The sequence below is a fragment of the Emys orbicularis genome, chromosome 6, assembly GCF_028017835.1.
Source record: "Emys orbicularis isolate rEmyOrb1 chromosome 6, rEmyOrb1.hap1, whole genome shotgun sequence".
Lineage (NCBI taxonomy): Eukaryota > Metazoa > Chordata > Testudines > Emydidae > Emys > Emys orbicularis.
In genome coordinates this window covers 93,233,032-93,248,243 of record NC_088688.1, presented here as the reverse complement: position 1 = coordinate 93,248,243, position 15,212 = coordinate 93,233,032, and the positions used below count along the sequence as shown (strand labels likewise).

At 41.9% G+C, this 15,212-nt stretch overlaps 1 protein-coding gene across 1 annotated transcript in view; it reads right to left on the bottom strand.

Moving 5' to 3' along the window:
* The window catches only part of RFX3 (regulatory factor X3), a 218,501-nt gene that overhangs the window by 103,334 nt on the left and 99,955 nt on the right, over positions 1–15,212 (bottom strand). The window contains exon 2 of the mRNA XM_065406095.1: positions 8,371–8,495. Within this exon, the coding sequence (XP_065262167.1) occupies positions 8,371–8,487 (117 nt within the window). The 5' untranslated portion in view covers positions 8,488–8,495. The remainder of the gene's footprint in view (positions 1–8,370; positions 8,496–15,212) is intronic.

The following is a 15,212-nucleotide window of genomic DNA, read 5'->3' as shown; positions in this document are numbered from 1 at the left end:
CAATGCTGAGGATAGCCCCATGGCATCCAGAAATTCCAGGTATACTGGAATGTGTAAGATGCTAAAGGCCAAGGAAGTGGGTACCAGTGGTCAGGGTGCATTTATGAGCTCCTTCCATAATAATAATGGGAGCCTCTCTTAGATGCTTTCCAGAAAGCCCAGACAACTAGGATCTTGTAGAAGGCTCTCCCCTGTCCCACAAAGCTTATGAGGTAAATGAATACCTCCTCACCGAATGGCAGTGCTGTTCCCACTGGTGTAGTGGGAATTTGCATGGGATATACTTTAGTCAGTACCAGTGCAGTAGAAGGTACTAGACCTAGAACTACAGGTGGTGCCAACAGGAATAGTTTTGTGGAAGCAAGAAGCAGAGAGTCTGGTACTGATGAAATTATAAGTTCTCTGGTAGCAAGATATGGTCTTGGTGCCAAAACAGTTTAAGATGGAAGCAATACAAAGGGAACAGGCATGAGAGCAGGTGGTGCCACAATATACGATCTTGATGGCATCAGGATACACCAGTCATCAGTACTAATGTTGCCAGTACCAGGGTAGTCAGTGCTGGAGGCTTGGTCATGAAATCCCAAAATGGCCGATACAGTACTGAGTAAAATATGAGATAAGTCCAAGTCCGAATCAGCCCAAGCAGGACCAGGATGGGTGCTCAAGCCCCCTCCCCCGCCTCCTTTTTTTTTTTTTTTTTTTTTTTTTTTTTTTAAAGTTTAGAGGCACTGTTTACATCAAAAAGCCTCGAAGTTTTCTGAGGCCTAGATACCACACTTGGAGAGCGTGATCTGTGCCTCTTCTCCTTCCTGTTACCTCTGTCTCCTGATAACTTTCTCAAGGCAGAAGACTTGATGGCTATTTCAATGGTCTTAGAAGATAAAGCTGCAGGAGCCATCCTGGAAGACCATTCATCCTTTTTAGCCTCCAAAGTTGAAAGGCCAGAGTCCAAATGTGGACATATCGACTGTTCAAAGAAATGCTGTGAGGTGAGATTCTCTAGCTCTGAGGTATCCTCGAGAATGCCCTCCAAATGTCACACCAGTCAAGGAGAAACATCCTGTCTGAACTTCATTCAGCAGCATGACTGCTTCTCAAGACAGGTGATGTTTGAATCACATGGATTTATGGTCAGTCATGGTGCACAGACTGCTAGCAAGTACCTCCCATAAAGAAAAAAACGAAAATAAGCTCCCAAATGGAATTTTAAACAGAAACTATCAAAAAAACTAAACCAAACCTCTTACCGCTAACTAAAAACTATCTATTTACACTAATATTACAAGACAAATGATAGTATGCCAAGAGAAGTGATAAGCTCTGCCTCTTAACTGTGGGCAGCGAGAAGCAACTGGAGTTGGTTGGTGCAGCCCCACCTTTTATGCCCTTGGCTGCAGGCACAAGGGTTGGCAGGGCACATGTGCCACTCCAACAGGTACCACTGACTAGAAAAGACTCTGGCAACAGTGCAATATATATATGGACAATCACTCAAAGAAGAAAGGTTACTTACTTGTACAGTAACTAGTGTTTTGTCCCGATAGGTACTCCACTTTAGGTGTGTGTGTGTCCATATTGTGCTGGTTCTCAAGGTACTCAAGACTGAGTCACCTTGTTATGCCCCCGCCTCCAGCATGAGGGAGACTTGCTTGTGGTTAACTGGGCATCAGCTCCCTGATATCACCAGACTGTTAGCTACCCAAGCTCTATCCTCTGAGCTATGTTAGCCCTGCCTTTGCCTGCCAGGTTAACAACAGGTGTACCCCAGTCATTAAGCCCATTTCAAAGCATTCTTCTGTAGTGTCCAGCCCCTTCTCCACAGAACACACTCAAAAATTCTGGGTCTGCTGTCCCTAGGGGAACAGTGTATACACCAGCTTGTATGATTCAGTTTGTACTATCAGCTCCTTGTTTAATATCACTGCACCAAGACAAAGTAAGTGACAATAATGGAAACAAAAGGGTTATATATAAAACAAAATCATAATATGCTTTCTAGACCCTAAGCTTAACAGGCTGACCTCCTGTCTAAAGAAATTTATCTCACCCCAAATGTCTTCTTCAGCTTTTTCAACCAAGGCTGGCTGAGATCACATTTTCATGAATGTAAATGCACTCCCATTTACTTCCTAGGTGCAGCATGACAGGGTGTCTTCTCTGTTCTACAAATATAGAATAGTAAACCCCTGAAATGTATCTCCAGGTAAGGTTCTCTTCCTCTGCTGCGTGCTCTTCCTTGTTGACTTCATAGCTCTCTGTTGATTTCATATGTAAATGTGCCTCCATTGTGATAGCTTACAATGCTAAATCTAAATGCTGACAGAGAGACAGGCAAATAAACATCTTTTATCTGACAGGAAACCTGTTTCTCTACCTCTGCTGTGATACAGAATCTAAGATCATATTTTCAGTATACATACACATAATTCCTTATATTGTATCTGTACCTATATTTCACAATGATATTAATGACCAATGTGACTCTGGTTTTCATTTAAGACCCCACATGACATTCTTTGATGAGCCAGAATGTACATACCAGAATCAGGATATTCTTACAACCCCCTTGCCAGTTCACACTGAGGGTTTCATGAATCACTACTCCTCTGATCACAGGTTTTTGGTAGCAGGGGAAGGAGGGTAAGTAGTAGAGCACGCATAGTGACAAAACATCTTGAAGGCCCAGCTACTTTACAAGTAAGTAACCTCCCCTTCTCCTTCAAGTAAGTGTCCCTATGTGCGCTTCACTTCAGGTGACTCTAGGGTGACCAGATGTCCTGATTTTATAGGGAAAGTCCCAATTTCTGGGTCTTTTTCTTATATAGGCTCCTATTATCCCCCCCCCCCCCCCCCCGTCCCGATTTTTCACATTTGCTGTCTGGTCATCCTAGGTGACTCCCAAAGCAGTGTCCACATTAAGGGGGCAGGTGCTGAGGAGTCCTGCCTAATATATATTGGAGAACAGTCATCCGAAAGGCTGCATTAGAGCTGGAAATATACACCACAGGGTACTGCTGGAAAAAGGTATGAAGAGATGAGTAGGTGACAGGTTTACAGATATCTATGATGGGGACATTCTTGCCCAAAGCAACTGAGGTGGATAGTGCCCTAGTGAAATGGGTTGTCACCCTATAGGGAGGATGCACTTTTGAGAGTTTGCTACAGGCCAAAATGCATCCCAAAGCCCATTTTGGGCAGAAATGGGGTTCCACTAATTTTGTCTGTGAAAGATACAAAGAGCCTAGGAGAAACTCTGAAGGGTCTAGTTCTTTCTAGGTAGAATGCTAGGGCCCTCCTGGATTGTCTTTGGGCAGAAACAGGGGTTCTACTCATTAAGACTGTGAAGGACACAAAAAGCATATTCTTTCTAGGCAGAACACTAGTGCCCTCCTAACATCCAGGAATTGCACACTGGTTTCTTTCCTAGAGTTGTGCAGTTTAGAGTAGAAGATGAGTTACTGAATGTCCTGGTGAATGTGGAAGTCTGAGGAGATCTTGGGGAGAAAAGGCACATGAGGACTCGAGGACTTTCTGTAGAATAAATACCAGTTTGTTTAGGTAATATTTTTCAGGCATAGATGGTTCTGAGCCCATCCTGAAGGCATCAGGAATGTAATCAGGTGTAAAGTGTCACGAATGTGCAGTCTGCCATGTGATCCAACAACTGAACACAGGTTCTCGCTGTTTTTTGAGGACTTAACTGAAGCTCGGAAATGAGATTGGACATTGTGACAAATCTGTCTGATAGTACGTGTGTCCTGGTGGTCTAGGAGTTCAGGGTGGCCCCAATTAACTCAATACATTGGGTAGGTATCAAAGTGGCTTTTTTCTCTGCTGAGTGTTAGTCCCAGTGTGTTGAAAAGAGGTAGGGCCTTTTCAACTGCTGATTGTACCTCATTGTAAGATCCATCTTTGAGGAGTCCATCATCTGGTAAGGAAAGACGATCACTCCTAACTATTCAGTTGGACAGCCACCACTGACAGAGACTTCATGAATACTCTTGGGGCAGTAGAGCACTTAAATGCCCATCCCGCCTTCTTCTTGGGCACCAGGCAGTATTTGGAGTAGAGTCTTTTTCCAGTAAGGGTGGGTAGAGAGGAGGGATGGAGTTGAAATGAATGGTATAGCCTGATGTGACGACTTCTACCACCCACCGGTTCAAAGTGATTCATTCCCATGGGTGCATGAAATCGGAAAGATGGTCCCCATAAGGCAGGAAATGGGAAGTAGAAAGGTGGTGGAGTGCAAGATCCAGATAATGAAGTGACTTGTGGCTCTCAACCAATATATCAAAATGGTGGTTTGATGCAGGTTGGTAGCTGGGCAACCACAGAGGTGGAACCTAGGTCTTTTCTTGGGTGGTTCTATGGCCCTTTATATATTTGAAACTGCCACAGACGAGAGAAGGTAATGAGGCCTTGGCAACTAGTTGTCCTTCAGCGATGAGTGCCTGGAACCGGTCTCTTTGTTATTGTGGAAGATATTCAATAAAATGAGTGAAATTTATTATAGTTTGTGTAATTACATTGAGCAATTACATCTTGGTAATTTGCTACCCTAAATTGTAATAAGGCTGAGGAATAACTTTTATGACTGAAAAGGTCCAGCCGCTTATACTCTTTATCATGTGGACCTGAAATCATGCTGTTTGTTTCATTCGTAGTATCAACCACCAATCAATTCAGGATAGTCAAATAGGTGTTCTGTGCCACTGGAGTGAATATTTCTTGTCCATTCTTTTCCAGGTGGGTGGGACAGAGGCAGGTGTTTAACACACTGTTCTTGATGGCTCTAGCAAGTCGTCATTTATTGACAAGGCCATCCTGCCCTAGGAGGTGGTATGAAGGATTTTCACCAGGCTATGCTGTGACTCCTGTACTTCTTCCAGAGGGATTTGCAGAGACTCAAATATTCTTTACATGAATAGTAAACTTGGAAAAGTTTGAAGTCGTCTGCATAGGAATGTGGAGGAGGCATTACAGCTTCATCCGGTGAGGATGAGGACTTATTAGTGGGTGGTGTTGCCTTTCTATCAGCCCACAGTTCTTGGTTCCTCCTGAGAAGGGTAGAGATGAGGGGGGTCCCGAGGAACAAGTGGCTCTCTCTCCTGGTGGTCCTTCCTCAGAGAGTGTGCTCTTATAATACTGGTCTCCATATGCGGCCCAGGACTCCAGAAGGAACACTGAGGTAGGGCATAGGGGAAGGGCAATGAACCCCAAAAGAGGCTATAGCAAGGAGGCTGTTCAGGGACTCGCATGTGTCTGGTTCCTGCTGACCCTCTTTTCAAAATAGACTTCTGGGGAGGAGGTCTGAATGGGAAGATGATGGAATCCTGAATGGACATATCCAAGTCAGAAAAGGTGTCTTCCTCTGTACTGGCTGGCACTGCATGGCTGGTTCAGGGCCATATATTACCATAAGTACCGGATGAAGCTGCACACCAAGAGACTTTTCAGAGCAGGGAGCACTAAAAGTCTTCTTAGTCAGTGCAGGAAGCTCAGTACAGGAGGATCTTGAATCCTCAACTATATCCATACCAGGATACAATGTCTCCTTGCTAACAGATTTCTGAGGCGATTTATCCCTTTTCTTCAAAGCCTCTCTATCAGGAGGCTTATGTCTCATCTTTTTTGAGGACTCTGAGCTACTCTCTGGAGATGCCCCATGGTTCTTGCCCCCTAGAGTGGAGCGATGGAAGTTGAAGGTGTCCTCTAGACTAGTCAAAGCTGCTGAACAGACAGGGCAGTCAGGCCCCAAGTTGGAGGAGGGTCTCAAAGAATGCTCCATGAGGAGCAACTTAAGTCTGTCCTCCTTCAGTTTCCTGGATTTGCTTCCAAATCCAATGCAGATCTTGCACATTGATGGGATATTTATCTCCCCCCAGATATTGGAGACAACTGGAATGAACGTTGTTGAGGGGTAAATACCTTCTATGGGTCAGGCAGCATTTAAGACCAAGGGTTTGGGGCATAATCATCAAGAAGAAGAAAAAAAAAAAAAAAACACACCTCAAACAAAGAAAAAGGCTCTAAGGCCTGGTCCCCACTAAGCCCCCACTTCGGACTAAGGTACGCAAATTCAGCTACGTTAATAACGTAGCTGAATTCGAAGTACCTTAGTCCGAACTTACCGCGGGTCCAGACGCTGCAGGCAGGCTCCCCCATCGATGCCGCGTACTCCTCTCGCCGAGCTGGAGTACCGGCGTCGACGGCGAGCACTTCCGGGATCGATCCGGGATCGATTTATCGCGTCTAAACCAGACGCGATAAGTCGATCCCAGAACATCGATTGCCTGCCGCCGGACCCTCCGGTAAGTGTAGACGTACCCAAAGTGAGGTGGAAAGCCTGACCTCAAAAAAATGAGAGGAGCCTCTGAAAAAAAAAACCCACAAAAAGTGTGCAGGTAAGTTCAAAAATAAAATAAATTTAATAAAAAATACCATAAAAATAAAAGATTTAGGCAAAGACAGCTGGCTAAGACTAGAGGTACACTAATCCATGGACACTCCAGAGTTCCCTTTCAGGCAGTGGGCAGCTGAGAAAGAACTGGAGCAGCAGCAGGTCTGCCCTGCCCTCAGATAAGAGCAAGCGGGTGTACAGAGCACAGGTAGCACGGACCATACAGATACCACTACCAAAAATCTCTCATCTGAGGTGCACATGCACACCTAAAGTGAAATAAATAGGAATAATTACGAAAAGAAGAACGAAGGTTGATAGTAGCCTGCAAAATATACAAACTCATGTATTGCTACATGGCTGCAAAAAATGGACCAATGTGATTTTCAGATCCCTGCATACACTAAGGCATCACATCAGAGCAGGCAGATAAAAGTCCACTGCAACCACACGTAGATTATTGTGTTCTGTTCCGGACACCACGTTAATAGAAAAAAAATTGGAATAAGTATAAAAAAGCTACACAATTGATGATAGAGCTAGAGGGATTAATTTATGAGGAAAAATTAAAAGAACCAGATACATACTATACATTGGCTAAGCAATAGCTAAGAGCAAGAAGGAGACAGAAAAACATAACTATCCACAAATAATGAAAGATCTAAACACTAAGGCCCCAATTCAGGAAAACCACTTTGAGACATTCTTAACTTTAAAACATGCTTAAGACCATCCCTATTTAACAAAGCATGTACGTACACACTGACATCCTATCGACTTCAATGGGACTTAAGTATGTGCTTAAGTGCTTTGCTGAATAGAGGTGATTTTAAGCATGTGCCTAAAGTTAACTATGTGCTTAAGTAGTTTTGCTGAATTAATATCCTAGAAGGGAACAGAATTATTCCATGTTATACATAGAAATATAAGCAGAAGTAATGGGATGAAATTAGAAGAGAGAAAGTTAGGTCTATCAAGAAAAATTGATCAACAATGAAAAGTATGAGGCAAGTCAACAATGTCACCTGGGATTTTAAAACTAAATTTGACAAAATACTAGAAACTGTTTACTCCTGGGAACAAGATTGCATCGGCAAGAAAACAGACTGCATGATCTAAAAGATCCTATACATTTCTAATGTCTATGATTCTATAATTATTTAAAGACAGTTCTCAGTGCAAGATAACATCAATGTCATCCACAATCCCCAAAACACTCATGACAAAATTCTGATTTATTTACAAGTATGAGAAAAAAAACCTTGGACACTATTTTAAATATAGGGCACAACTCTTGCACCCAATTACCTATTCCCCCAAATCAGGTCAATTTACACTGTAGATCTTGCACAGGTTCAGCTGCTGAAATGAATTCTAGAGTGGGGCTTTCAAATCAATGGTGTCATCAGAGTTTAGCATACAACTTCCTAACAAGAAAAACACTGCCGAATTGCTTATGTTCCTCGCCCAGTACTCTTCATAGGGGTTGTGTAAGAATCTTCAGGAAGGCTGGAATAGAGGTGAAAAGTAATACTCGTTTTGCATTTATTTTACACTGATTCAAGGGAGGGGGAAGGAAGGGGAAAGAATCTGGCCATTAATATTAGAAATATTTTCCTTATTAACCTTTCAAATAAATTAATTTGAATATTTAATCATTTAAATTAATGTTAAATTATTATTTTACATGATTATATTATCTATTACTACTTATATATATATATATATACACACACACACACACACCCCTCTGATAAATGTCTTGATGATCTTATTCAAGGAATAAATCCTAGAAGCAATGTGTCTTTTTATGTAGCTCTTTTGATTTTAGCAAAATAAAATGGATAAAAACAGGCAGAAGAGTTCATTTAGCAGACCTATATGAAATCAGTCCTTCATTATATTTGAGGAAAGGCACAGCTGTGACTTGACTTTTCATGTTTTTTCCAAGACTAACAGCCACCTACCTGCTGCTGTACTGGTACTTGCTGTACTACCTGCGTGGGCACTGCTGCCTGGCCAGCCACAGATGTCTGTAAAGTCACTGTTGAACCTGTGTCCGACACAGTCTCTGATGTCTGCATCGTGGTCTCTGAATAAAATTAAAATGTAAAATCAAGTTTACCACATGAACTTTTTTGCTTGTTGTCACTTATACTTATGTTAATCTTAAAAAAGAGTAACATTTGCCCAAATTCCAATCTGGGGATTAGCTAAAAGATTTCCCCCCCTGCCATCACATGGCTATGTGCACATTTCTTCCGCCCGCCCCTCAGCTGCTGTATCCTAAAATATAAGGAAATCTGTATGTAGTGTTATACAGGTTATTGCTCTACTTATGGCCTGCTGCACAGAAAAAAAAACTGAGAACAGAGTACTTCAAGCTTTAGATGCCAACAATAAGTAATTTTTCCTAGTTTACCTACCAGCCTGCTTTATAACAGTGTATGTTAGTTCAGTAGCAAGGTGCTTTTGAACCTATTTACTGCTGTGAAGTAAAGAACTTTTAGAGAAATTAACCTGATTCTTCTCCACTTGTCATGGGATAAATTAGCTTCAACTCCATGAAAGTCATTGGAAGTTACGCCACAGTAAAACTCATTTGAGAGGAGAATCAACTCCTATATCTTTGCATAATAGTTAAATCTGGACACTTGAAGCTATCTATACAGCAGCCATTATAATTAGTCCTAGAAACTGTATTTTCTATTTCATTTTTATTTAGCCAGTATTAAACATGCCTTCTTATAAAGCCTCCCCAATAACCACTGTATTGAACTGAACACTTCAAACACAATTCATATTGACTGTCCTTAATTCTAGAGAACTATAAGTCATTTCTACAAAAAGACATTTTTAAATGACGGTGTATCCCATATAGTCAGTTTTCAGGAAGTACTGACATAAAATGAGCAAAGTATATTGAAAAAGTTCAATGAGTAAAATATGTAATACCAGAATTTTTTTTTTTTTTTACTTTTTTCTTTCTGAAGAGTCACCATGTGGAAGGGATTTCCCCCCCTAAGAATGCAGGCTCAAACACTCACATATTTAAATATTTAGGGGCATCTTCTGCTCTCACTTATGCCCCAAATATCTCTATTATTTAATAATCTTAATGAATAGAGATGTATCTGACTTATTTGTAGTCTGTGATTCAGGCAGGAAATCAATCATGAAGGAACAAATCTGGAGACTTAGAAATGACTCAGTCCTTAGTCTGTAGCTGATTCAGGTAATTTCTTAAAGCCAGTTATTTCTTGCTTCAGATAAGTTATAGTATAAACAGTCTATAGGCAAATGCAAAATTATACATATAGGAACAAGAAATGCAGGCCATACCTACCAAATGGGGGTCTCTATCCAGGAAAGTATTGATTCTAATAAAGAATGTATGGGTCAGAGTGGACAAGCAACTCAACATGAGCTCCCAGTGCAATACTATAGAAAAAAGGACTAATGTGATCCATGGATGTGTAAACAGGGGAGTAGTAGGTAGCAGTAGGGAAGTGATTTTACTTCTGCATATAGCATTGGTGAGACCAATACTGGAATACTACATACAGTTCTGATGTCCACATTTTTAAAAGGATTTTGAAAAAATTGAGAGGTTGCAGAAAAAAGCTACAGAAATGATTCAGGGGCTGAAGAAAATGCCTTACAGCGCAAAACTTAAGAGCTCAACCTGTTTAACTGATCAGAAAGAAGACCGAGAGATGACTTCATTACAGCATACAAGTACCTTCATGGGGAGAAAATACCAGATACTAAAGGGCTCTTTAATCTAGTGGATAAAGTCATAACAAGTACCAATGGCTAGAAGCTGAAGTTAGAAAAATTCAAATTAGAAATAAGACTTTATTTAAAAAAAGAGAGTGGGATTAACCAACGGAACAAACTACCAAGGGAAGTGGTGGATTCTCCATGTCTTGACATCTTCAAATCCACACTAGATGTCTCTCTGGAAGACATGCTTGAGTCAAAACAAAATTTACTGGGCTCAATACAGGATAATTAGGTGAAATTTAATGACCTGTGATATACCAAAGGTCAGACTAGAACATCTAACAGTCCCCTCTGGCCACGAACTCTAGAATCTATAACTAAAGTACTCTGACTGAGAAAAGGAATACTAGTATCATCACTATTAATAAAATACTTCCTTCACAAATCCAGACTATAGGATCTTCACATATGACTTCAAGCACTTCAAGAGCGCACACACACACACACACACACACTGACCTACCATGGCCAAATGTTCTAGAGAAGGTTGCAATGGGCCTGCATCCTCAGTTTTCCTCTGCCTGCACAAAATCATATGAACATGATGAAGTGAGGAACAAGGGAAGGCAGAAGCTGTACAATTGGAAAAGTCTTTAGAATCTTCTAAATTATCTTCCTCCAAAACTGGGATTACTCATGTAAGTATTGCTCAGTCTGAATAAAGGCTGAAGAATCTGGACATTAGTTGGGTATCGCTACTGCTTACTAACTGCCTACATTGGGTGCTGAAGAGACAACTTTATGAAGGAGAAAGGAAGGTTACACAAGTGACTCATTAGATTAAGTCAGCACCACTCAGCATGGCTAAGGGCCCACTATAGAGACAGACTGCCCTCCTGAAGCAAGCATCTAGCACTTCTCTCAAGACTTAATGTGGGCTCGGGTGGCTCCGCCCCATTGCACCCATGAGAGATGTTAGGATTGGAGGGAGGAGCTTAAGAGGGAGACACTCATGTCAGTTGATGGCAGACCAGGGAGCAGAGCTGACCTTCAGTCCTCAGCTCCTGGAAAGAGGGCAAACTGCAAGAAGGAACTTCCCAGATGACTGTTGCCCAACAGCCCCTTCCTGAAGGAAAGGAGGGCCAGAGGCTGACTCTCCTGGAGAGATAACTATTCGCCTCTATTACATGTGAACTCGGTTTAGGGCCACAGACAGATGAATGCCCTCTGAAAGAAGAGAGCCTTAACCCAATTAAGGATAATTCATTTGTGTTAATTCCTCTTATTTCTCTTCATTAACTGCCCTGGAAGGGGAGAGACTTTAAAATGACCTGGCCAGAGGGCCATGTAACAGGAAGAGGGAGACCACCACAGCCCCAGAGCGACCATCAGCAGGAGGTACCGGATAGGGAGAGAGCTACTAAGCAACACCTGGCCATAAAGAGGCACTAGTGGTGAGTCAAACCCTTCATACCTACTGAGATCATATGGATAGCCTTTTATCTCATTTCCTTTATTACACAAGGCGAAAGAGAAACAGCATACAGGAAACCTTTATCCCAACATGACAGAAATGCATTTGATACAGATCCCAATCCCTTCTTGCTTTTCTACAAAATGTCCATCACTTCAAATTTTCTGGAAGAATGACTGTCTTCAAGTGACACAAATCTTGTCATGTGACATTCAACTCTTAAAAGAGTGGGATTTTTTTTTTACAGATTTACAATTTTGTATGGCTCACTGAGCAGACAAAGTTCTCAACTACAAAATCTGGTAAACAAACACAAGAAGTTTTAAGAAATATTATTTCAAAAATGACAAAAAGCATCAAAGACAATGGGAAGACTATTTCTGTAACCCAGTGTTGCTGGCAGAGAGGAACTGAGGACAGAGGGATGTAGAACATTCAGATCTGCAAGCTAATGTGTGCACACCACCTAATAACAACCTTATTTCTTTGTTCTCTAGCCAGGAATCACCTCTTTCCTGGCTGGTACAGAGAAATGAGATTACACTTTATATAATTTTCTTCCCCCAAACCAGTTTGGGGCGCTTACTTTTCCACCCCACCTTCTAAGGACCACATAATGGATTATTTTCCACGTGTCTGAATCAAGCAAATTATCTCATTAAATAATTTACATAAAATAGCACACACACAGCTGCTTGGAAGCTGAACCTGAAACCTTGGAACCTGAAATTTAGGTAGGCAGATGTAATGGGAATTTGGAAAGAGCACACGAATTACCAACACTATTGATAAAAAAAAGTTATACGCAATCATTAATATTCATAAGTGGTCAAGTCCTTTATTTTAGTTTGTCTGAAAGCCAATAATTCTACTAGCAAAATGGTCCTTAAAATTATGTTGGGCATTTGGTCCTTAATTACTCAGCAAAGGGTGCCACGTATTGAATTACTGCTCTACTACCTACAGTACCTAGATTTTTCTGAACCAGAACAGGGAGATCAGACAAAATAACAATTTGAAGTGAGGCTTTAAGCCAATATAATAAATAATAATCATTAAATAAAAGCTACAGCATCAACAATCAGAGCAATAGCGTGAGAAAGGCACTGGCAGATGATAATGTTTTAACTTTAACCTTTGTGTCATGTAGTCATGCTATGAGCAGGGTTATATGAAGAAGTTATTCACCATGTGCAGTAACGATGGTTCTTCTAGATGTGTGTCTCTGTGGCTGCTCCACTTTAGGTTAGCTCTATTTCTTTATTTTAAAAAAATTGTTTTAGTAAGATTGAGATATTTTTCTTTAATTGCCAAATTTTCCACTTTCACCATTGGGGAAACCTTTATCAGACAATGCCCGGCTCGCCCAGATTTAAAAAAATGTGACTCTTGCCGTGAGGTGATGCCTGTCTCAGATGGCCATTCATTGTGTGTCCGTTGTTTGGGGGAGACCCATATCTCCCCAAAATGCTCACATTGCAGTAACCTGAAAGTCAGGGCAAGGCATGACAAAGATCATCAGTGGACCCACCCAGGGTTGCCCATACCATTGCTGCATCTCAAGGATGGAGAGATTTGGTCTCAGCAGCTTCCCATGTTCGTCTTTGTCCCGTTGGTGAAGAGTGCTGGGAGGAGAAACGGTTCCCATGTACTTCCTCCTCTTCATCACTGGAGAGGGGATGTGGAGCCAGAGAAGTGGGCAATTGTTCAGTTAGTTGGCCCGGAGATCCCTCGGTACTGAGCAAGGGAGATTGCGGCAGCGAGGAGACTGCTATATGCTTGCGTTGTAGAAACTGCTGTGAAGCAGTACGTTTCTGAGGCAGCAGTGCCACTGATGTGGATATAGTCGATGCCTTTGTCGAGATGGTTGGTGCCGTGGTTGGCCTGTCCATAGGTGCAGACGACTGAATCAGTGCCAGTGGGGGCAGCATTGCCTGTTGAGTCAATCTCGGTGCCAATTCCCGCACTGGGGTGGTCGGTGCTGTGGAGGAGGAACGTCTCAACTCCGTTCTGGAATCGCAGGGCTCAGCAGAGGTCCGCTGAAGGATGGTGCTGGAAGTGCCCGGAGCCTCAAAGGTGCTCACTCTACTTGAACTCGGCACCAAAGAAAGCGACCTTGCCAGGGACCTCTTTTTTCTTTGAGTGTCCCTATTGGGGGAGGTTGTGGCTCGCTTCCTGGATCATTTGGAAGGCTAAGCACTCCCATTAGCAGAGGTTTTGTTCGGGGAACCATCTGCTGATGTAGATTTTGTTCCTGGAGGAGTAGGCTGAAGGGACTTCTCCATTAAAATGATTTTGAGGCAGAGATCTCTGTCATACCTTGCCCTCGCTTTCAGGTTACTGCAATAGGAACATTTTGGGGGGATATAGATCTCCCCCAAACAACAGACACACAATGAATGACTGTCTGAGACAGGCATTGCCTCATGGCAAGAGTCACATTTTTTTAAATCTGGGCGAGCTGAGCATTGTGTCTGATAAAAGTTTGCCCAACGGGGAAAGAGGAAAATCTGGCCATTAAAAAAAAAATCTCTACCTTACTAAAACAATTTTTTTTTATAAAGAAAACCTAACGTAAAACCTAACCTAACCTAGCTAACCTAAAGTGGCGCACCCACAGGGACCCCATTCGAAGAAGAAACAGGGGTTAGCTCACCTGCAGCAGCCTGGAGCCCTATTTACACAAGTGCTCCCACCATTGCTCCCACCAGTAGTTACCAATGGCAGCAACAGTGAGAAAAATGTCTAATGCAGACGCCCTCATTGGGAAGGGCCTTAGTCTGCAAATTTAAGAATCTAGTAAATGAAAGGAACAAAAACAAAAATAAACCCTCTACATTTAAGGATGTAACTCGCTGTCTCTCTCTCTCCAGTGGAACTACAATACATCCTAACTAGTATTTTGCCAAAGGCACTTCAATTGATTAGTTCTGTAGGTTGATTTAACAGTAGATCAATTAGAATGCTAAAGCATGTTTGGGGACTATAAACGCGGCTGCCAATTTTCACTAAAAGGATAATTTAAAGGTAACACATTAATTAATTCAGATCTATTTAGAAGTATTTTGGTTTGTCTCCTCTATTTCTACAATCATCAGAGGGCAGATGTGTTAGTCTGTATCCACAAAAACAACAAGGAGTCCGGTGGCACCTTAAAGACTAACAGACTAACATCTGTTAGTCTTTAAGGTGCCACCGGACTCCTTGTTGTTTTTATTTCTACAATGTCCAGGTTCACACCATGAGGACAATTCTTTAACATGATTTGCCCACACATCACAGGATTTTCCTTAAACATGAAATATGCTCTGCTTTACATCCAACATTTATGGTGTCCCTGTTCACTGGCTTGTTGCTAGTGCCATGTCCTGGAGCAGTTTAGTTAGTATAGTTCTTGTACAGGCTTCTTCAAGTGATATTTATCAGTTACACTAATCCATTCTGATAAACTAAATAAACCCGTGCAGTTTTTCAGTGATGCTCCACATATGTAAATGAGCTGTATATTGTTGAAGGAGAGACATGCCCAATTTCAGTCTAGTCATCTTTGCCTAATGGGACTGTCAGGTGTATCACAAGCAACAGATGCTTGTTTGACAAAGGACCTTT